Consider the following 25098-nt stretch of genomic DNA (forward strand, 5'->3'; position numbering starts at 1 on the left):
AGAGGGTGCTGCCAAGATAAGTGAACTGGTCCACTGCCTGTAGTTTCTGCCCTTTGATTGTGTTTATGGGTTCTGTGTACGGTGCATGAGGAGCAGGCTGGTGCATGACTTCAGTCTTTTTAATGTTGATGGTGAGTCCAAAGTTGTCACAAGCCGTGGAAAATTTGTCCATACTGACTTGCATCTCAGGCTCTGAGCCAGCGTACAGAGCGCAGTCACCAGCAAACAGGAAATCTCTCAGAACAATCTCTTTCACTTTGGTAATAGCTTGAAGTCTCCTCAGGTTGAAAAACTTCCCATCCACTCTGTACTTGAGGCTGATTCCAGCAGCACTGTCCCAGAAGGCATCATTCAGCATGGCGTTGTTGGAAACAAAGACAAAAGAACTGAGCTAAGGTGAGGTTGACATCAAGGCAGTTTTTAACAAGCTTGGCATCAAGAGCCACATGCAAAATTGAAGCTATCAAATCACAGAATGATTACAGTGCAGAAGGAGGCCATTCAGCCATTCATACGTGTGCCAGTGCTTTGCGAGAACTCGGCTAGTCCCACACCCTCACCTTTTTCCTGCGGCTCTACAAATCTTTACTCATCAGATAATTTAATTACCTTTTAATTATCTTTTGAAAATGGAATCACCTTGGGGATGGTAGAATTAAGGGAAAAGCCTTCCACTGTTTGAATTCAAGTCTAGTACAAAGGAAGGGGCTGTTTGGCCTATTCTGTCTGTTTTGGCTCACTGTAAGAGATCTTTACGTAGTGCCATTCTCCTGCCTTTCCCCACAGAACCTAACGTCTGTAGTGGGTAAGTTGTTAGGAGGTATTCTGAGAGACAGGATCTACAAACATTTAGAGAGGCAAGGACAGATTAGGGACAGTCAGAATGGCTTTGTAAGTGGAAAGTCATGTCCCATGAATTTGATTAAGTTTTTTGAAGGGATAACCAAGAAGGTAGATGAGGGCAGTGCAGTCAATGTTGTCTAAATCGATTTTAGCAAGGCCTTTGACAAGGTACTGTATGGTAGGTTGTTGCATAAAATTGAATTACACAGGATCCAGGGTGAGATAGTCAATTAGACAGAAAATTGGTTTGACGACAAAAGACAGAGGGTAGTTGTGAAAGATTGTTTTTCAGACTGGAGGACTGACCAGCAGTGTGCCTCCAGGATGAGTGCTGGGTCCATTGTTATTTGTCATTTATATGAATGATTTGGATGAGAATTTAGGAGGTATGGTTAGTAAGTTTGCAGATGATACCAAGATTAGTAGTATAGTTGCCAGTGATGAAGGTTATCTAAGACTGTAACAGGATCTTGATCAATTGAGCCAGTGGGCCAATGAATGGCAGATGGAGTTTAATTTAGATAAATATGAGGTGATGCATTTTGGTAGATCGAATTGGGACAGGACCCACTCAGTTGATGGTAGAGCCCTGGGGATAGTTTTAGAGCAAAGAGATCCATGAGTACAGGTTTATAGCTCCTTGAAAGTGGAGTCACAGGTGGACAGAGTGGTGAAGAAAGCATTCGTCGTGCTTGGTTTCATTGGTCAGAACATTGAATACAGGAATTGGGACGCCTTATTGAAGTTGTACAAGACATTGATCAGGCCACACTTACAATACTGTGTACAGTTCTCGTCACCCTATTCTAGAAAGGATATTATTAAACTAGAAAGAGTGCGAAAAGGTTTATTAGGATGCTGCCGGAACTAGATGGTTTGAATTAAAAAGAGTGGATGGATAGACTGGGGCTTTTTCCCTGGAGCATAGGAAGCTTAGGAGTGATCTTATAGAGGTTTGTAAAAATAATTTGATATGATTTGATTTATTATTGTCACATGTATTAGCATACATTGAAAAAATTATTTCTTGCATATATAGACAAAGCATACCATGCATAGAGAAGGAAACAAGAGAGTGCAGAATATAACGTTACATTCATAGCTAAGGTATAGAGAAAGCTCAACGTAATGCAAGTTGGGCCCATTCAGAAGTCTGATGGCAGCAGGGAAGAAGCTGTTCTTGAGTAAGTTGGTGCGTGACTTCAGACTTTTGTATCTTTTTCCTGATTGAAGACGGTGGAAGAGACGACGTCAGGGGTGCGTGGGGTCCTTAATTATGTTGGCTGCTCTGCCAACATAATTAAGGCAGCAGGAAGTGTAGACAGAGTCAGTGGATGGGAGGCTGGTTTGCGTGATGGATTGGGCTACATTCACAATCTTTTGTAATTCCTTACAGTCTTGGGCAGAACAGGAGACATACCAAGCTGCGATACAACCAGAAAGAATACTTCCTATGGTGCATCTGTAAAAATTGGTGAGAGTCGTAGTTGATCTGCCAAATTTTCTTTGTCTTCTGAGAAAGTAGAGGTGTTGTTGGGCTTTGTTAACTATAGTGTCGGTATGGGGAGACCAGGACAGTTTATTAGTGATCTGGACACCTAAAAACTTGAAGCTCTTGAACCTTTCTACTTCATCCCTGTTAATGTAGACAGGGGCATGTTCTCCTTTACACTTCCTGAACTTGATGACAATCTCCTTTGATATGCTGACATTGAGGAAGAGACTATTGTCATCACACCAGTTCACCAGATTCCCTATCTCATTCCTGTACTCTGTCTCATCATTGTTTGAGATCCGTTCCACTACAGTGGCACCATCAGCAAACATGAAAATCTAATTGGAGGGAATTTGGCCACATAGTCATGGGTGTGTTAGGAGTATAGTAGGGGGCTGAGAATACAGCCTTGTCAGGCACCGGTGTTGAGGATGATCGTGGAGGAGACGTTGTTGCCTATCCTTACTGATTGTGGTCTGTGAGTTAGGAAGTTCAGGATCCAGTCACAGAGGGAGGAACTGAGCCCCAGGCCACGGAGTCTGGAATTGAGTTTCACGGGAATAATTGTGTTGAAGACTAAGCTGTAGTCAATAAATAGGAGTCTGAAATAGGTGTCTTTGTTATCTAGGTGTTCCAGGGTTGAGTGCAGGGCTAGGGAGATGGTGTCTGCTGTGGACGTGTTGCGGTGGTAGGCAAACTGTAATGGATCCAGGTAGTCCGGGAGGCTGGAGTTGATTTGTGTCGAAGCACTTCATGATAATGGATGTCAGAGCCACTAGACGATAGTCATTGAGGCATGCTGCTTGGTTTTTCTGAGGTAATGCAGGCATTGATGAGGTAGATCGGCAACATCTTTTCCCAAAGGTAGAGGAGTCTAAAACTAGAGGGCATAGATTTGGGACAGATACAAAAGGGTTCAGAGGAGCAATGTTTTCACTCAGATGGTGGTGAGTGTCTGGAATGAGCTGCCAGAGACAGTAGTAGAGCAGTCACAATTTTGTCTTTTAAAAAGCATTTAGATAGTTACATGGGTAGAACGGGTATAAAGGGATTTGAACCAAATGCGGGCAATTAGGACTAGCTTAGTTGTAAAAACTGGGTGGCATGGACAAGTTAGGCCGAAAGGCTTGTTTCCATGCTGTAAACCTCTATAACCTGCAAATTTTCCTCCTTAGATAATGATCCAAATCTCTTTTAAAAGTCATGATTGAGTCATCTGCTACCATCTCTCAGGCAGAGCATTCCAAATTTAGCTCCCTGTATAATCCTCGTGTGGCCATTTCTTCTTTTGTCAAACACCTTGAATCACTGTCCTCTGCTTCTCCCTATCCACTCTCTGTAGACCGATCAGGATTTTGAATACCAAATCTCCTCTCAAATTTCTCTTCTCCTAGGAGAAATACCCCAATTTCTCCAGTGTATCTACCTGTGGTTGTCAGAGGCCAATCATCTCGGTCTCAGGACATTACTGCAGGAGTTCTTCAGGGTCATGTCCTAGGCCCGGCCATCTTCAATTTCTCCATCACTGATCTTCCCTCCAGTACAAGCTCAGAAGTTAAGATGTTTGCTGATGACTGCACAATGTTCAGCATCATTTGTAACTCCTCAGATCTGGCCGGGATCTGGTCTGAATCTAGAGTGATGGTGTCATATAACATGATGGAGGGTATCTTCAGTGTGAAGTTGAGAATTTATCTCCAACTAGATCTGTGCCTGTAGTCATTCCATCCAATGCTATCATGGACCGATGCATTTGCATCAGGTAGATTGATAATGTAGATTCCTCCCACTTGATGGTTCTTTACCAACTGGTGCATGCTCAGTCTGACATATATGGCTTTTGGGGCTTGGTCAGTAGTGGTGCTCCTGAACAACTCTTGGTGATGGACAGTAAATGCCACCCAGAGTACATTCTATCCTCTTCCTGGCCTTGTGTTTCTTCCAAGTGCTATGATTGACGCACACATGCACCACACACATGCCACATGGCAAATCCATACAACTAATAGGTGTCTATCTACAATTTCATCCTTTTCTACCTTCTCTCATGCATAAATTAATTTGTGCTGGGCATGATTCCATGGGCCCTGGCATCTCAGTAACGTGCCGATTGTTTGTGTAAGAGCCTGGTGAGTGATGGAGACTGTTTAACTACAGGAGGCATCACATTTTGTCCCCACTCAGTTTTCTCTCTCTTTTGCACACGCACGCACACACGCACACGAGGATTACTGGAAAGCAATAAAAGTAGAAAGTTTGGAAAAACTTAGCAGGCTTGGTAGCAAGTGTGGACAGAGAAACAGAGTTAATGTCTCAGGCCCAATATGACTCTCTTTCAGAATTGCAGGGAGATAGGAAGGTGCTCATTTATGGTGCTGAAAAAGGATAAGGGGCGATAGAGCACAAGAGAGGGTTAGGAATAGGTTAGAGAGTGGAGGGAATTAAGTGTCAAAGATGTCATGGAACATGAGGCAAAGGGAGTGGTCATGATAGCATTAGACACAAAACATTAATAGGAGAATACAGGCTACTGTTGTTAGAAAGCAAAAACATAAAAATAACATACCAACCAGCACTGGGGAAAAATAATTTAAAATGGAGGACAGAGTCCATGGTCTAAAATTGTTGAACTGGATATTGAGTCCTGAAGGCTGTAAGGTGCCTAACTGGAAGATATTCTCCAGCTTGCATTGGACTTGATTGGAACATTGCAGCAGTGAGCATGAGAGCAAGATGATGAATTGAAATGGCAAGTGACTGGAAGGCTGCAGTCATGCTTGCGGACAGAATAGATGTGTTCTACAAAGCAATTGCCCAGTTTAGGTTTGGCTCCCCAGTGTCAGGGAGAGCACATTGTATGAAGTGAATATAGCTGACTAATTGAAATAAATACAAGTAAATCACTGCTTCATTTGGAAGGTGTTTGAGTCCTTGGATAGCGATGGGGGAGAGAGTAAAGGGGCAGGTGTGCCCCTTTACATCTGAAGGTGGATGCATTTACTTGGAAGGGGTGAAACCACAGGGAGACGTAAAAACATGGATGAGACCTCCTGCGATTGCATGGGAAGGTGTTGTGGAAAGGTAATGAAATGTTGGGGAGTATGGGGCAATGGGCCAGAGTATCACAGTCCCTTCAAAATGCTGACCGGGGCTGGGGGAGGCGGGGACAACTTTATTTTACTGGAAAGCAATGGGGTACAGGAACCACAACTGATTACTTCCTGACAGAAAGGGTGTGTAGGATAGCTAAAGGTCTGTGCCAACCTACAGCTGCCCGAGATCGGTTAACCTGGGTTGAATCTTGGTCCATCTGTGCTGTATAGATCATTAACTCATTGAACTGATGCTGGAGGAACTGGAGTTGGACAAAATCTGCAATCACTGGCATGTAATCTGTGATCAATCACCGGGAACAAGTTTAGGTGCAGGTTGTATTACATCGAGATCTACTCATCTGTGGGGATAATCCCATAGCCAGGACTCTCACTAGAGCCGGCTAATTGTGAACAGACAACCTCTGTTTTGATATTTCTGATTTCTGCCCTTTTACACTCCAATTAAACGTGGCTTCATTCCCAAGGGATATAACTTGGTGTGGAGGATCAGCATGTTTCTGAATCCCCGCAGGAAATCTCCTAGCTTCAGTAGTAAGGCGTTATATTTGTGTATTATTAAAGATGCAAAGGGTTAAATCTCATTGAGCTTTTCTGATGTAAATGATGTGAAATTACTTCTCAAATATTTTGCTCAAATGTTTGGCGTGACCACGCTTAAGACTTCATCACTTACATCACTGATGGGAGGAAGCCTAATTTTAGACAATATCTCCATGTCTCGTGCAAGCAGACTGACACTAAAGAGCAGTCAAGCATTGTCATGAATACTATTAAAAATAAGGGTTTGGTTACTTCCTGTTGAACTGTGAGGGTGTTTCTGGTAGAACCTGCTGTCCCTCTCGTGTTGGCGTGTTTTTGTTTTTGTTGCAGTGGCAGAGAGTGTGCAAACAGATGGAGGCGTTTGCTTTTGGACAGGTGTTTGCTGTTGTGACCTCTTTAAAGCAGTGACGTCATTAGTATGCCTTTGATTAGCAGAGTTTCTTATCTTTAAACAAATTGAAAGTGAACATCGTTCAGCTTGAAAGCATTGAAATCGTGGTTCGCATACACAGCAGCTGTCTGCTCTTGATCCTTTGAGAGTTCAATATTACTGTTAAATAATTAACTCTGTACAATTCCCTCAATAAGCTGAAAAAATACTCTCCATGTTCTCAGTAAGTAAAATCTGATTTCTGAAATGAAGTGATTTTTCTTCTGCCTCACAAGAGTAAATGGCCAAAACCTTAGTCTAAAAGCTAGGTTTTAAGGAGCATCTTAAAGGAAGAGAGAGATTGGTGAAAAGATTTTCGCAGCTATCTTATAGCAGAGGTGAAGTGATTAAAATTGAGGATGCGCAAGCAGCCTGAATGGAAAGAGCACAGAAATTTTGATGCTGAAGGTGGATGCATTTACTTGGAAGGGGTGAAACCACAGGGAGACGTAAAAACATGGATGAGACCGCCAAAACTGAGGAATTGCCATAGCGATGGCTGTCCAGTGTCCTGATCCTCACCTCAGTGTCCAAAACATCACCAAGGCTCAGTGTAGACTGGCCCAGCCTCAGATAGTTCCTGGAGGGAGGAATGAAGTCAGTGGCTAAGGACCAGAGTTTCTTGCTGGAACTGAAAACAATAGCTTTACATTCCCAATGTTTATCTGAGAAATGTTTTTGTTCATCCAGTATTGGATGTGGAACAATCAGCCTGACTATTAGAGACATTGGAGATGTTGGTGAGGTACGTCATCAGCACAGATGAAGCACTTTGGGGTGTTCTGAGGATGAGAAAGTAAATATATAAATGCAAGTTATCACTTAATTTAGCCTTAGTGCCCATCACAATGGTAGAGGAGAGGGTAGGAGATGATCTTAGCTCCCCATTTATTTCAGCTACATTTCTACGTGTGGTATGTGTGTTTATGTAGGTGTGTGCCTGCACGCATGTGTTTGTGCGTGTGTATCTGTGTACATATGGGCGTGTCTGTGCATGTGTATATCTGTGTGTGCATGTATTTCTGTGTGGGTATATGCATGTATGGTTGAATGGGTTGCAGACACTTATTGGAGGGAGAATGGGCTGGCTGGGGCAGAGCCTGTGGCTTTCCATTTCATGTATTTTAATGGACAGAAAGTCACGAGAAGCCTGCACACAATTTCCAATTGCATATTTCCATCGAAATGTGGTGCTGTGGCAGCCAGTAAAAAAAAGAATGCCAAACTATCCAGCCTGGATATTTTTATACTATATTCCATGGTGGAGCAGGCCTGGATGGTGTGTAACCTGCCGTTACCTCCAGGTGCCACATCACTGACCCATCAGTAAAGAAAGAAGTTAGACCTCCTGAGAAAGAGGATGGATCTCCAGGAACGTTCTGAGACTGGAACATGGATCCCCTCCAGGACGCTGAATCTGGAAGGTTCACCTGCAACCTACTGTTGTGGTGCTCTAGGGTGCAGGATGGTGGTCCATCTGCATCCAGAACTCTGGATGCAGCCCGAGGCATTGTTCAGATGAGCCCTGACCTCTGTACGCCATGTTGTTGAGAACGTGTCTGATGCCATTGCAAATGAGGGTTCACGCTGGCCTCTGGTGGGTTTCCAACCCAAAATGGTGGGCATCAGCGGAAAATCAATTTCTGGGCCTCCCACCATATTTTTTCATGCATGCCCGACATCAAACACACATGTGGAGGCTTGGAAGAATTCTGTCCATTTTCAGTTTTTGTGTTTCCTTAGTCTGCTCTGCCTGTGGGAATATTGTTGCCTGACAGTGTCACACGTTTGATGAATTACTGCTTAGTTATTGGAAACATCCACATCAGCACAAGGTTTATATTTAATATAGTTGTCGGTTAGAAAGAGTTGGCAAGCCACACTATATTATCTGCTTTTATCAGCCTTTAACCTCAAAGATGATAAACATTATGACTTCTTTGCTTTAGTAATGAACGAGTCAGTACTTAACAGTGAAATGTGACAGTGTTACTATTTCAAGTAACCAAGTAAGGTACAGAGTAAAGACCCTCCACACCATTACATCAAATGCTCCCAGTGCGGGTACAACTTGGGTTCATATAGTCGAAAGCTCTCTCCACATTTTCCCACCAACACTCCAGGAGAGGTAAAGCATGAGTCCAGTATCCTTTAGTTGAGGGATCAAACAGGCTGATGAAGTGTCACAAATGTGAAATGTTACCTCTGTTTATCTCCACATATAATGCCTGAACAATTGAGTATTTCCAGCAATTTCTATTTTTATTTTGTTTTAGATTTCCAGCATCTGCAGTATTTTGCTTTCTTAGTTTTATCTTTGTGGGAGTTAGATATGTTCATATTTTCACAGTGAACCAAGCAGTTTGTGTTTTATTTGGCACACATTCTGTTTCTTTCCAAATTGTGTTATTAAGCTAGTCACAAAAGATATGAAAAGACTGCACAGCTATGGCAAAATGTTGTAAAAGATCACTGATAACAGGGAAGCAAGAGCTGTCAATGATGAACAGGATAAATGGTGAGAATGACAGAGCCACAGAGGAATGGGGTGAGTAATAGAGAGGAACAGTAGCATTATTTCTTTTTTATTTGTTCATGGAATGTTAGCGTCGCTAGCTGGGCCAGCATTTAATGACTATCCCAGAGGGCATTAAAAGTCAACCACATTGCTATGGATCTGGAGTGACATGTAGGCCAGGCCAGGTAAGAGCGACAGATTTCTTTCTCTAAAGGGCATTAGTGAACCAGATTAGTTTTTACAACAATCAACAATGGTGAGTGTAGTGGTGGGAAATGGGGAGAATAACAAAGAGGAACATGAGGAGAGTAATAGGAAAATGAGAAGAGTAGCAAAACAGTGAGAGATAGGAGAGAGCAGAGAACCTTTGCTGCTCAGTAATTTTACACTGTCGGTGTCAGGAGATGCCACAAATGCTCTAATTGGTCCTGGAGAGGTTTAAACAAATAAACTTGACAATGATTTTAGCTTGGCCTGAGCTGCTGCTTAATCCCTTACGGGGGTTTGCAGTAAGATCCCATTTTCTTTGAAATCTCTTGTTGGTCTGTACCTGTAAATGAGCAGTCCCATCACAGAACCAGCTTGATCCTGAAATTAGACCCTGCTGGAAGTAACTGAAGGATTGTTGAGCTGCTTTGTGTACCACTAAAGTTGTTTGCTCCCAAGCACCAATGCTGAGTCAGGGGATGTGGAGAGACTGGAAACAGCCAACAGCTTGAGGGGGCCACTGGAGCTTAACCAATTGCATAGCTTTTTCACAAGCACAGGCAGTCACCTCCCACCCACCGGCTGGTGTTTCTGTGCTGCTGCATTGTGCAGTGCATGCCTCCTTTGTTCAACAACTCATTCCTTGTTGTGGTTGTCTGCAGGTTTTAAAGTCTCAACAAGCACAGACAGGCCAACACTCAAAGCAGGGCTCACTATTCATTGCTAGATTGAAGCATGCTGTTGTTGTTGGCTTTCCATTTGTGCTAATTGCATTGGTGCCTGAGAGCCATCTGCTGTGCTTTTGTTCTGGAACATCGAGTTTCTGGTTAAAGACCCAGGAGCTTCCTTAGAAAATATTTACATGTTACTTTGGCTTATAGTGTGTCATCAGTGCAGATGCACAGAATTTCTGTCACTCTTGGGACACCCATCACTGCAGAGGCATCTATTATCCCGGCACATGGTGATTTCGAGGAAATGAGTGTGGTCTTTCCAGTGATGTCCAGCTCTTTGCCTTCACAGTGCGAGCATCGGAAGCCTGAAACCACGCGGCTCCTTCCTTCAGCAAACATGTTGGCATGATGCCAAAGAAAATTGATACTTCGCATCCTTGTGAAATCACCGTGGCTGGAGGACAAAATGCGCATTCCATGCTCGTTTTTCTAATTTTCTTCCTGACACTTTATTAGTTTTGTATCTTTCTGTCACAGCTATTTTTCTTTTGGTCGCAGGAAATGAGTTCTAATTTTGAAAGAACAGGACTGATGTTGACAGCTTCTATTTTCGACACTGACGTGAACTCTGTATAGCAACACTGACCGATGAACTTGCATACCAACACTGACCTTCTGTACACCAACACTGACCGGTTAACTTCCTTTATCAACATTGATTGTTCAACTCCCTGTACTAGTGCTGACCGTCGGCTGTGTGTCCGGCCACTGGCCAGTCAGCTTTGAGTACCAACACTGCCTGGCCAACTGTTTGGTCAAATGCAGCCTTGACGTCAACGGAAGCCCCTCTCACTTCACCTTTGAGTTCAGCTCTTTTGTTCATGCTGAAACCAAGGCTGCAATGAGGTCAGGAGTTGAGTGGCTCTGGCAGAACCCAAACTGAGCTTCAGTGAGCCGGTAGTTGCTAAGCAAGCGCTGCTTGATACACTCTTGACGGCATCTTTGATCATTTTGCCGAGGGGATGGTAATTGGCTAGGTTGCATTTGTCCTACTTTTGTGCATAGGATGTATCTAATCAAATTTCTAATCACCAGGGATTTTAGTCATGGTTGGTGTTGCTCCTGGCATGCTCTCCTGCACACTTTGAACCAGGTTTGATCTCCGGTTTAATTGTAATAGTGGAGTGGAGACATATCGAGCAATGAGTTTACAGATTGTGGTTGTATACATCTCTGCTGCTGCTGATGGCCCAAAGTGCCTCCTGGTTTACAGTTTTGAGTTGTGAGATCTGTTCGGAATCTATCCCATTAAGTGCAGTGTTGTGCCACTCAACGCAATGGAAGATGTCCTCAGTGTGAAGGCAGGACTTCTCCACAAGGTCTACATAGTGGCCACTCTTCCTGATACTGTCATGGACAGATGCATCTACAACAGATAATCATTTAAGTTGCCTTTGAATGTGTTAAATAGCTGCCTGGTATTGGGTTCTGGATAGCTCCCCAATACACCACTACTTTGTCCTGTCGATGTTCTATATTTCTGCATGTGTTCTTTGTTTATTTTGTTGAGATAATTTAAAGGTCATGAAACATTCAGTTCTTGCAGAGTCTGGCAGTAAACACATTTCAACTTGGCTGCGGTTAAACGGTGTTGTTGGCATGGAGCCAGTCATAAGACCCAAGCTTGTCCCTTTAGGATCAGTTGTGTTGGATTGTGCAGATCTTAATCAACAGGCAGAAAGTCTGGGATATGGTGGAGTCTGTGTTCCATTAGGTAACAGCACCCTCTGGTGATTGAAATTCTTCAACACATGCTTTAAAGGGATGTCTATAATCTGATTTATTTGTTATTTACATTTAGGTAAGGAGGGAAGATTATTATTGTATGGAGCTTGTGTATGAAGCTGGCACAAGAAGCAATACTTTCTACTGAAAATACATGTGACAATAATAAATCAAATATTAAAACTGATAGTTGTATTGAAGAAAACGGCCATTATTATTTCTGTAACTTACGTGTATTAAGAACGTAGATAGCATTTCTGTTAGTAACATATAAATTGGGCAGTATTACTGTTAAATTTTCTCTAAAAATAAGACATGGCAGTATTCCAGAATTTGCAAAGGGTCATCCGGACTTGAAATATTAGCTCTATTCTCTGTCCACAGATGTTGACAGCATTTTCTGTTTTTCTTTCAGATTCTAGCACCCACAGTAATTTGCTTTTATCACAGTATTCCAGTTACTTGTGTGTAAACAGGGGCAATTTTTTTGTCACTAAACAACTGAAAAAGAGACGATATTGCTGTTAAAGCTTTTGAGCAGTTATAATACATAGTTGACACTCCTGAGCTAATCACGTATTTCTCTGCCCAGATTAACACTAACGGGCACACACAGACTGCTCTTGAATTGACCATTGCATCAGTTTCTGCAAATTGTTCTCAACTTCTTAAGCAGTCAGCTGAGGTGTTTAAGAATCTCTAAGCAAGATGGTCATCATTCTGAACACTATTACTGATCAGCAGGGATGCACAACAAACTGCTTGTGCTCCCTTATTGTTAAAACTATCCCAGTCTCTGTAAATTCCTGTGCTCCTAATCTTTACCTACGTTTTATCTTCAGGTATGAAACTAGGGCCAAATATTACTGCATAACCCTCAACACAATGATTACTGATCATAATTGGAAGGCTAGATACATTGGTAAAGAGGAGCTTAAATACATCAGCAGAGGGGAGATTAAATAAATCAGTACAGGGAAGATTCAATTCATCAGTAGGGGGGCGATTAGATACTCAGTAGAAGGAAGATTAGATACATCAGTAAAGGAGAAATTAGATGCATCGGTAAAGGGGAGATTTGATACATTGGTGCACTAGAGGGAAGAATAAACCATAGAATCATACTACGCTAAGGAGACTATTCAGTCCATAATCTCTCTGCTAGTTCTTTTGAGATAGTTATTCAGTTTTTCCTACTGCTTTGCCCTTTGCCTATAACCCTGAAAAACTCCTACCTCTAAAGTATAAAGTGAACTGCACTTTAAAAATTCCGATTGAAACTGCTTCTACCACCCTTTCTTGCAGTGAGTTCCAGATTGTAGCTGGCTTCATAAGCACAAATTGCAACATATGAGTATGATGTATTAGCTATTACAGAAATGTGGTTGCAGGGTGACCGGAACTGGATGCTCAACATTCCAAGATATACAGTGTTCCAAAAGAGCATGGCATGGGGCAGCATGGTAGCACAATGGTTAGCACTGCTGCCTCACAGCACCAGCAAACTGGGTTCGATTCGTGGGCTGGGTCACTGTCTGTGTGGAGTTTGTACATTCTCCCTGTGTTTGCATGGGTTTCCTCCGGGTGCTCCAGTTTCCCCCCCAGAGATGTGCAGGTCAGGTGGATTAGCCATGCTAAATTGTCCTTTAGTGTCAGGGGGACTAGATGGGTAAATGCCAGGGGTTATGGGGATAGGGCTGGGTGGGATTGCGGCCAGTGCAGACTCAATGGGCCGAATGGCCTCCTTCTGCACTGTAGGATTCTATGACTCTATGATCCTATGAACAGGCCAAAGGGGAAAGGAGGTGGGATAGCTTTATTGATCAAAGAAGGTTTCAGAGAAGAACATAAGAACATAAGAAATAGGAGCAGGAGTAGGCCATCTGGCCCTTCGAGCCTGCCCCGCCATTCAATAAGATCATGGCTGATCTGTCGTGGCTCAGTTCCACTTTCCCGCCCTCTCCCCATAACCCTTAATCCCCTCTCTTATCAAAAACCCATCAACCCGCTTCTTAAAAATATTTAGCGAGGCAGCCTCCACCACTTCAACGGGCAGAGAATTCCAGAGATTCACCACCCTTTGAGTGAAGAAGTTCCTCCTCAACTCCGTTCTGAACCGCCCCCCCTTTATCTTGAGGCTGTGCCCCCTAGTCCTACTGTCTTTTTTGAGCGGGAAGAGTCTTTCCACCTCTATCCTATCCATCCCATTCATCATCTTATACGTCTCAATGAGATCTCCCCTCATTCTTCTAAACTCTAACGAGTACAAGCCTAGTTTATTCAGCCTCTCCTCATAGCTCAACCCCCTCAACTCCGGTATCAGCCTAGTAAACCTCCTCTGCACTCCCTCCAAGGCCAAAATATCCTTGCGCAGGTGCGGCGCCCAAAACTGCACACAGTACTCCAGCTGCGGCCTCACCAATGCCCTATACAGCTGCAGCAAGACCTCCCTACTTTTATATTCAATCCCCCTCGCTATGAAGGCCAGCATCCCATTCGCCTTCCTGACCACCTGCTGCACCTTCAGAAGTACTGAATTGTAATATAAAGGCAGTGGATAGTGATGCAGAATTGGTTTGGGTTGAAATCATGAATAGCAAGGGAAGGGACGCAAGATTCGAAGTAGTTAATAGATCCAAAAATGCGACTTCTCAAGAAGTCAGAACCTAAATGGGGAAATATCAAGGGTATGTTTGAAGAGAACTGCAGTTATCATGGGAGATTTTAATCTGCATATTGATTCGACAAACCAAACTGACAAGGATAGTATAGAAGAAGAATTTGTAGCGTGCATCAGAGATTGCTTTTTAGAGCAGTACGTTGTGGAACCAACCCATGAATAGGTTATTTTAGGTTTGGTTTTGTGTAATGAAGAAGGATTAATAACGATTGGTAACATCCTCGAGGGGGCAGTGACCACAGTATAATAGAATTCTAGATGTAGTTTGAGGGTGAATGCCATTGGTCCATAACCAGTATCTTCAATTTAAAGAAGGGCAATTATAATGGTATGAGGGAGGAATTGTCTAAGGTGAACTGGGTAAACAAGCTAAGGTACAGGTCAGTACTTGAGCAGTGGCAGATATTCAAACAGCTGGTCCCAAAATCTCAGTAGAAGTTTATCCCACTTAAAAAGATGGATTCCACGAGGAAGAGATAAAATCCTTGGTTAACACAGGAGGTCAAGGCTAATGTTAAATTGAAATGCGGGATATACAAAGTGGCAAGGGATAGTGTTAGACTAGATGACTGGGAAGTTTTTAGGATTCAGCAGCAAAAAGCTAAATAGTTCATAAGGGAGAAAATGAATTTTGAGAGAATAAAAACAAGCATTAAGAGTTTCTAAGAATATATAAATAGAAAATGGGCAGCTAAGGTAAATGTGGGAGGACCTCTATTGAATAAACTAGGCTTGTACTCGTTGGAGTTTAGAAGAATGAGGGGAGATCTCATTGAGACGTATAAGATGATGAATGGGATGGATAGGATAGAGGTGGAGAGACTCTTCCCGCTCAGAAAGGACAGTAGGACTAGGGGGCACAGCCTCAAGATAAAGGGGGGGCGGTTTAGAACGGAGTTGAGGAGGAACTTCTTCACTCAAAGGGTGGTGAATCTCTGGAATTCTCTGCCCGTTGAGGTGGTGGAGGCTACCTCACTAAATATTTTTAAGACGCGGGTTGATGGGTTTTTGATAAGAGAGGGGATTAAGGGTTATGGGGAGAGGGCGGGAATGTGGAACTGAGCCATGACAGATCAGCCATGATCTTATTGAATGGCGGGGCAGGCTCGAAGGGCTAGATGGCCTACTCCTGCTCCTATTTCTTATGTTCTTATGAACAAAGCTGGTGAATTGATAACAGCAAACAAACAAATGGCGGGTATGCTAAATAATTTTTTTGCATCAGTCTTCACCATGGAAGACATTGCAAACATCCCTAAAATGGGCAGATTTTAGATAACACGGTAGAACTTACAGAAATCCCAATCACAAGGAATCGAGTACTGGAGAAATGCAAGGGGCTAAAGGCGGACAAATCACTAGGACCCAATGAATTGCATGCTAGGGTTTTAATGGAAGTGCTGCAGAGATAGTGGACCCATTAGTTGAAATTTTTTGCAACTTGCTAAATTCCTGGAGGGTGCCACATGACTGGAAAACCTTATCACCCTTGTTCAAAAAGGGGGAAGGGCAGAAGGCAGGGAACTATAGGCCAGTTAGTTTAACATCTATTATTGGCAAAATGCTGGAGTCAATAAATAAAGAGCAAATAACCAATCTTTTAAAAAAGCTGAATATAATCAAACCTAGTCAACATGGATTTATGAAAGGGAAGTCATGTTTGACAAATTTGCTTGTAGATGTAGTGTAGATTTATATTTCCAAAAGGCATTTAACAAGAGACAGGTGCATACATTTAAAACCTACTGGAATTGGAGAAAGTGTGTTAGCATTGAAAACTAGCTGTCATATAGAAAACAGAGAGTTAGAACGAATGAGTCCTTTTCAGAGTAGAAAGTTGTAACTAGTGGAGTGCTGCAAGGATCAATTGGCCCACAATTGTTCACTTGTTTGCATTAATTATCTGGAGGAAGGAATAAAGTGTAAGGTTTCCAAATTTGCCAATGTTATGAAGATAGGTGGAGGGGCATGTTGTGATGAGGATATTGTGATACTACAATGAGAAATAGATAGAACATAGAATAGTTCAGCACAGTGCAGGCCCTTTGGCACTTGATGTTGTGCTGAGTTTTGTCTGAAACCAAGATCAAGCTATCCCACCCCCTATCATTCTGGTGTGCTTCATGTGCCTATCCAATAACCACTTGAAAGTTCCTAAAGTGTCCAACTCCACTATCACAGCAGGCACTCCATTCCACACCCCAACCACGCTCTGACTAAAGAACCTACCTTGGACATCCCTCCTATATTTCCCACCATGAACCTTGTAGTTATGCCCCCTAGTAACAGCTACATCCATCCAAGGAACTAGTCTCTGAACGTCCACTCGATCTATCCCCCTCATCATCTTATAAACCTCTATTAAGTCGTCCCTCACCCTCCTCCACTCTAAAGAGAAAAGCCCTAGCTCCCTCAACCTTTCCTCATAAGACCTACCCTCCAAACCAGACAGCATCTTGGTAAATCTCCTCTGCACTCTCTCCAATGCTTTCACGTCCTTCTTATAGGGAGGTGACTGCACACAATATTCCAAATGTGGTCTCACCAAGATCCTGTACAGTTGCAGCATAACCCCAGGGCTCTTAAATTTGTACACCCTGTTAATAATCACGAACACACTGTTGGCCTTCTTCATGGCTTTATCCACTTGAGTGGCAACTTTCAGAGATTGTGGATATGAACCCCAAGATCTCTCTGTTCCTCCACATTTTTCAGAACCCTGCTGTTGACCCTGTAATCCGCATTCAAATTTATCCTACCAAAATGAATCACCTCACACTTATCAGGGTTAAACTCCATTTGCCATTTTTCGGCCCAGCTCTGCATCCTATCAGTGTCTCTTTGCAGCCTACAAAGTCCTCCACCTTATCCTCTACTCCACCAACCTTGGTGCCATCAGCAAATGTTCTGACCCATCCTTCAGCCCCCTCCTCCAAGTCATTGATAAAAATCACAAATAGCAGAGGACCCAGCACTGATCCCTGTGGTACACTGCTGGTAACTGGTCTCCAGTCTGAAAATTTTCCATCCACCACCATCCTCTATCTCCTATGAGATAGCCAGTTACTTATCCGATCCAAATTTCCCTTTATCCCACGCCTCCTTACTTTCTTCATGAGTCGACCATGGGGAACCTTATCAAACGCCTTACTAAAATCCATGTATACAACATCAACTGCTCTACCTTCATCCACACACTTAGTTACCTCCTCAAAGAATTCAATCAGATTTGTGAGGCAAGACTTACCCTTTATGAATCCATGTTGACTATCCCGGATTAAGCTGCATCATTCCAAATGGTCATAAATCCTATCCCTCAGGACCTTTTCCATTAACTTACTGACCACCGAAGTAAGACTGACCGGCCTATAATTACCAGGGTCATTCCTATTTCCTTTCTTGAACAGAGGAACAACATTTGCCACTCTCCAGTCCTCTGGCACTATCCCCGTGGACAGTGAGGACCCAAAGATCAAAGCCAAAGGCTCTGCAATCTCCTCCCTTGCCTCCCAAAGAATCATAGGATATATCCCACATGGCCCAGGGGACTTATCGACCCTCAGGTTTTTCAAAATTGCTAATACATCTTCCCTCAGAACAAATATCTCCTCCATCCTATCGGCCTGTATCACACTCTCATCCTCAAAAACATGGCCCCTCTCCTTGGTGAACACTGAAGTATTCGTTCATCGCCTCGCCTATCTCTTCTGACTCCATGCACAAATTCCCACTACTATTCTTGACCTGCTCTAATCTCACCCTGATCGTTCTTTATTTCTCTCATAAGAGTAAAAAGCCTTGGGGTTTTCCTTGATCCGACCCACCAAGGACATCTTATGCACCTCCCTAGCTGTGCTAAGTCCTTTTTGTAGCTCATTCCTTGCTATCTTGTAACCCTCAAGCGACCCAACTGAACTTTGTTTTTTCATCCTTACATACACTTCCTTTTTTCTCTTGACAAGACATTCAACTTCTTGGTTAATCCACCTCGAGGTGGATAAATATTTGATAGCTCAAGAAATAGAGGGCAATGGGGAAATGGCACAGAAAAGGCATTAAGGTTGGCATAGATCAGCCATAATTCTTTTGAATGGTGGGGCAGGCTTAAAGGACCTGGTGGCCTACTTCTTGTTTCTCCTTCTTGTGTTCTTATGAAATATAGCACTCAAACCTGGATGCTGCAATCCAGCTTGGACCTACCCAGTGATTTATAAAATTTTGGCACAAATTGCTTTCTTCTTGTACTGATTATGTATGATTTTTATTACAGCTTTCTTGACATTCCCTGTTATCTTCAAAAGGTTTCTGTACGTGAATATCTGGTTTCCCTTTTCCTGCATCTTTCTTTAAATTGAACCATTTAGTATATATTGCCTCAACTCACCTGTCCACCTTAAATGCATCATTTCATACTTCTACTTCTCGGCATTACATTTAGTCTGCTCATTTCAGCAGCCTGTTTATGTCCCTCTAGGTGTGTTATTAGCCTCCTCACTCATTGCTTACCATATTTCCAAACCTTGTTTTACCTGCACAAATTGAATTTATGCTTTGTGCATCCAAGTCCAGATCATTAGGTACATTTTGTCACCATTTCATCCTGCTTTCATCTTGAGACATAAATCACAGGCACTTATTAAATGCAGGAAATTCAGAATAAAAGCAGGAGATGCTAGAAATACTGAGTGGGTCAAGTAGCATCTGTGGAGAGAGTCAATGATCTTCCATAATCCGATACTGATGAAAGGCCATCAACCTGAAATGTTAACTCTCATATCTCTCCCCACAGATGTTGCCTGACCTGTTATTAGTACATAGAAACATAAAAACACTACAGCACAGTACAGACTCTTCGGCCCACAAAGTTGTGCCAAACATGTCCCTACCTTAGAGATTACTAGGCTTATCTATAACCCTAAGGTAATAATAACCTATTACCTTACCTATAAGTTCCATGTACTTATCTAAAAGTCTCTTAAAAGACCCTATTAAATCTGCCTCCACCACTGTTGCCGGCAGACCATTCCTCACACCCACCATTGTCTGAGTGAAAAACTTACCCCTGGTATCTCCTCTGTACCTACTCCCCAGCACCTTAAAACTGTGTCCTCTTGTGGCAACCATTTCAGCCCTGGGAAAATGTCCCTGACTGTCCAGTCGATCAATACCTCTCAACATCTTATACACCTCTATCAGGTCACCCCTCATCCTTTGTCTCTCCAAGGAGAAAAGGTCGAGCTTCCTCAACCTATCCTCATAAGGCATGCTCCCCAATCCAGGCAACATCCTTGTAAATCTCCTCTGCACCCTTTCTATGGCTTCCACATCCTTCCTGCAATGAGGCAACCAGAACCGAGCACAGTACTCCGAGTGGGGTCTGACCAGGGTTCTATACAGCTGCAACATTATCCCTCGACTCCTAAACTCAATTCCTTGATTGATGAAGGCCAGTACACTATATGCCTTCTTAACCACAGCTTCAACCTGCACAGCTGCTTTGAGTGTCCTATGAACTCGGACCCCAAGATCCTTCTGATCTCCCACACTACCAAGAGTCCTACCATTAATACTATATTCTGCCATCCTATTTGACCTGCCAAAATGAATCACTTCACACTTATCTGGGTTGAACTCCATCTGCCACTTCTCCACCTAGTCTTGCACCCTATCAATGCCTCATAACATCTGTTGTTAACACATTGTTTGGCAAAAGCTTTTCAGCGTTATGTGATCCAATCAATAGATGGTTTTCAGTTATTTGAGCTGCATTGATAGCCCCTGGGGTTGCAAACCAACTCTTGTCCTGTTGTGACAAGAAGTACCTGTGCACCCCTGTTGGCAGGCTGGAGGCATGAGGAGTGAAGAATCTGTGGTGAGGTCTGTAATTTGAGTAAGACATGTAGAGTGTATTGTGTCCACCAGATGGCATGTAATTGAAAGTGTTAATTTGCAGCCTGGTCTCTGTAAGGGGGAAACAATCTCCCCCCACTGAGCTTTGTATTTCAGAATGAACTGTTTTTATTCATGTTGCTGCTGCTGCTGTGCCAAGTATTTTCTTATGTATTGAATGTTAAGAACATTTGGGATATGTTTGTTGACAATCACAGCCTTGAGTTGGTACTGCAATTATCCCTGCATTCAAAACAATTTACATTTCCCTATCTAGCGTCGTCAGGGTTGGCAACTGTTTCATGTATCCAGTGCGCTTATGCATTCTGCTAAAAACAAGGGATCACCGTCACTTAAAATATTTATGTTTAAAACATGTGATCACATGCATTGATCAAAACCTGATAACTATTAATCATCTGCATTAACTTCAGTTTCAGAGTTACCGCTCAATGCATTTGTGTTCTATTTGTTTCTGGCAGAAGTAACTGTGCATACCCTTAAGGTCCACACCATACTAGACGAAACATAAGTAGTTGGTCAGGGTGCACTGTGTATAGGAGCAATCTTTTGAGGTGGATTGCATTGTTTTTTTTCACAGTTACTGGCCCCTCAGTGTACTAAGGCCAAAGAGCCTTAGACAGTGAACTCTCCTTATTGCACCTTAACAGCAATTGCCTCAAGCACACGTTCCTCATCATTCAATCCTGGACCTGGAATGTGCCAGTTTGCAACACCCATGGTTCTGGATAACTGAAGACCAACAGGCTTTGGGCAGACCAAGGAGCATCTTTCACTGCTGTTGATGGTCTTGCTGCAGTTGATATTTGTCCTGGTATGAACAGCCCATAAAGTACAGAGCTGCTCGGGATGAACTTCAACAAAAACCACCTCATTACTTCCATACCTGCTTTGTGAAGACACATTCCAGAAGGACATCTTCCTTCTGCCTATCCCGTTCCTAGGCAAAAGGTTTGATACAGCCCAGGAACAAGACAGAGAAGAAAGGAAAGCCCTACCTGGCGCTGACCTAAGGCTAAGACAGCTTGGCTGAGTGAGAAATATAGACTTTGCAGATGGTTGTACTTAAAAAATGTTAGTGCATTTCATTCACCTTACATTGAAGTGAGTTTGCTTTACAGTATATTGTGGGGTTACTTTGGCAGTTATCCATCAGTTATCGCTTTATGTGAGCCAGAGATTAAAATAAATGTCACACCTTCCTTTTTCAAACAGCCAGTTATTCACACAGGAATAGTAACATCCACACAGTCTTAAAACCAGACCAAGAGTAAGTTAGAGTGCAAACTCAGCTAATAAAATAAAAACTGCATTGACTCAGCTGTGTGTGGATTAAGGCACTTCACATACAAAACTAAGGTGTTGAAATTAACTCAAAATGACATTGCTACCTTGTATTGGCCATTCCATTTGGCAGACATTTTGCATTTGGACATATGTGCCCATTTTAAATGGCAAGGCATTTATCAGATGCACTCATTTTCTGTTCTGTTGTCTCAAAGACACCTATGTCAGACTCCTATTTATTGACTGTAGCTCAGCCTTTAACATCATTATCTCAACAAAACTCATCTCCAAACTCCATGGCCTAGGACTTGTCTCCTTTCTGTGCAAATGGGTCCTGAACTTCCTAACCCACAGACGACTGCAATCAATAAGGATAGGCAACAATATCTCCTCCACGATTATCCTCAACACCGATATCCAGCAGGGTTGTATCTCAGCCCCTTACTATATTCTTTGTACACCTATGACTGTGTAGCCAGGTTCTGCTCCAACTCCATTTATGAGTTTGCTGATGACACTACTGTAGTGGGTCGGATCTCAAACAATGATGAGACGAAGTGCAGGAAAAGGATAATGAGGTGTGATGATAATCTCTCCCTCGATGTCAGTAAAATGAAGGACATAGTCATTGACTTCAGGTAGCGTAGTGGAGGACGTGCCCCTGTCCAAGTCAATGGTGATGCAGTGGAAATGGCCAAAAGCTTCAAGTTTCTCGGTGTCCAGATCAACAACAACTTGTTCCCTGGTCCCTCCATGCTGATGCTATAGATCAGAAAGACCACCACTGCTTCTACTTTCTCAGGAGACTAAGGAAATTTGGCGTGTCCATTACAACTCTCATCAGCTTTTACAGATGTACCATAAATAGCATTCCTTCAGGTTGTATCACACGTTACTATGGCTCCTGCTCTGTCCAAGATTGCAAGAAACTAGAAAGAGTTGTGAACATAGCCCAACCCATCATGCAAACCAGCCTCCCATCCCCTGACTCTGTCTACACTTCCCGCTGCCTCAGAAACCAGCTAGCATAATCAAGGACCTCACACAGCCAAGACATACTCTCTTCCGCTTTCTTCTGTCAGGATAAAAGTACAAAAGTCTGAGATCACGTACCAACTGACTCAAGAACAGCTTCTTCCTTGCTGCCATTTTGAACAGACTTTACCTCACATTAAGTAACACTGTCTTCTGTACCCTCTCCTTTCCTTCATATCCTTCCAAATCAGTGGTTAGACCTTCCACCCACTTGCAACCATTGTCAACCAAGAAGGTCTCTTCAATTTCAAACCCTGGCTTAGAAGGAGAACATTTGCGTTTATATAGTACTCTTCATACCCTCGTGATGTTCTAAAACACTTCACAGTCAGTGAAGTACTTTTGAAGTCTAGTCACTGTTGTAATGTGGAAATATGATGGCCAATTTGAACTCTCAGCCTCCCACAAACAACACTGAGATAAACGAGCTGCTTTAGTGATGATACTTGAGAGATAACGATTGATCAGGACCTAGGGAAAATTCCCTTGCTCATCTTTGAATCATACCATGGGGTTTGAGAGGACAGACGGGCTTGGTTTAATTTCTGATCTGAAAGAAGCATCGCTGAAGATTTAGCATTCCTTTTGTACTACACTGCATTGTTAGTCTGGATTGTATGACAAACGGGCTTGAACCCTTCAGCTTCTGATTCAGAGATCAGAGTTGCTGCTGGAGTTAGTTGGTATCATATTGGTGCAGCAACACAACTGCTCAAATTCTACTGAGTGGGAAAATCATTTTGCGTTCCCCTTCTCCACTGACGTCCAGGAACTCCTTCCAGGAAGTGCAGGTGTTTGATTGGTGACCTAAATCAGGATCAACTTCACCAGTACGGGCAAACAGATGAAATTTAGCTGCTGAGGCATGTTGCTGGAGGGCAGAATTGGGTGCAGGAAGTCTCAACACCTTCAGAACAAAAGTGTGCAGTGGGGTGGGGTGTGGAATAAAGGAAGAAAAAAAAGCTTGCATTTATTTAGCACTTTTAACGTCACAGAATGTCTTGGCATTTACCAAATAAAATTTGGCAGTGAACCAAAGGAGCCTTTAAGACATTTTGGTTAAAGGGGTACGTTAATGGAACATCTTACTAGAGGAATAAGGGAGACAGCAAAGGTTAAGGAGGGAATTGCAGACTTCAAAGCCTCAGACTACTGAAGGCATAGCTGCCAAAAGGAAACCAAGGATGTCCATGTGTTCAGAGTTGGAGGAATGTAGAGTTCTCTGAGCATTGTTGGGCTGAAAGACAAAAAATGGAAGAAACCCACTGCCAACGTTTCTTCAAAATCAGTTCTTTTCTTTTGGTATCTTGGACTAAATATATATAGTCTAAATGATACCTGGGAGTGAGGTCTTTACAACAGTCCAATCAAAGTGTTGAATGGTTAATATATGGAATAAAGGACAAGTTATTGTAAAGAAAGCACAGTCCCTTCAGTTTAAGAATATTTGGCATCATGTCTAACCCTGTTAGCCTATCTATAGGCAACTATTGCTCTGCTTACAAAAAAGATACACTGACATTTATACAAGTCTTTCATGACTAGTTGATGTTCCCAAACCCAATGAATTATTATTGAAATGTAGTTTCTGTTGCAATGTAGGGAACATAGCAATTTGTGCATAGCAAGACCCCACAAACAACAATTTCATAATAACCAGATGATCTGTTTTGTTATGTTGATTGAAGGGTAACTATTGGCCAGAATAAAGGAGCTAACTCTCCTGATCTTTTTCAAAATCATATTATGGGATCTTTTGTGGTCACCTGAAAGGGTAGATGGGAGTTTGGTTTAAAATTTCATCTGAGCCATAGCGTCTTCAACAGTGCAACATTCCCTCAGTACTGCACTGCATTTCAGCCTTCACTCTTGTGCTCAAATCCTGGAGTAGACTTGAACCTCCAACTTTGTGACACAGATGAGAGTGCTACCAACCAATTCCCCCACATCACAAAAGGTACTGTTGACAAACATTGGGAGCTTCGAAGACATGAGTGATATTTCTGTGCTGGCTCACACAGGGTCAACAAGTCCTGTAACAATTTCATTTTAATTACCTAAGCAAAACAGACCATAAAAATAGTAGTTTTGGTTTTGTATAAAACCAGAAGCAGGGTATCATCACAGAAGTATCAGAAGCTGAGGCTATTTTAATCCTTCAGTCAATTCAGTGTTGAGTGAGGTTTGCCCTCAGTCTGCAAACCTGTTAAACTTAATTCTCCAATGTAGTTAGATTAAAGTGCTGAAGTTTATCAATGTCTCCTCTCACATTTTATTTTTTGCCCCTCAGTTATGGCCACGCTGCAGCTCCCAGCCACCAATTTGGCCAACCTGGCTAACCTGCCCCCAGGGACCAAACTCTACCTAACAACCAACAGCAAGAACCCGTCAGGCAAAGGCAAGTTGCTGCTGATACCGCAGGGGGCTATCCTGCGAGCTGCCAACCCAACAGGTAAGATCTTTCTGTATCAAGCTATTTGGGTCAAATTAGAATGCAGGAAGCTGATGTGACCTTCAAGAGGCAGATCAGTGGTTCTTGAGCCCCTGCTAAACACACATTATTGAATCGCACCATTGT

At 42.8% G+C, this 25098-nt stretch overlaps 1 protein-coding gene across 6 annotated transcripts in view; it reads left to right on the top strand.

Moving 5' to 3' along the window:
- yeats2 (YEATS domain containing 2) overlaps positions 1 to 25098 on the top strand; it is a 141910-nt gene that overhangs the window by 76215 nt on the left and 40597 nt on the right. For all 6 annotated transcript variants that reach the window (XM_080185391.1, XM_080185393.1, XM_080185394.1 and 3 more), the window contains one exon: positions 24811 to 24972. In XM_080185391.1, coding sequence (XP_080041517.1) covers positions 24811 to 24972 — 162 coding nt within the window. The remainder of the gene's footprint in view (positions 1 to 24810; positions 24973 to 25098) is intronic.

This window comes from Carcharhinus amblyrhynchos, chromosome 3, assembly GCF_965287045.1.
Source record: "Carcharhinus amblyrhynchos chromosome 3, sCarAmb.v2.hapA, whole genome shotgun sequence".
NCBI lineage: Eukaryota > Metazoa > Chordata > Chondrichthyes > Carcharhiniformes > Carcharhinidae > Carcharhinus > Carcharhinus amblyrhynchos.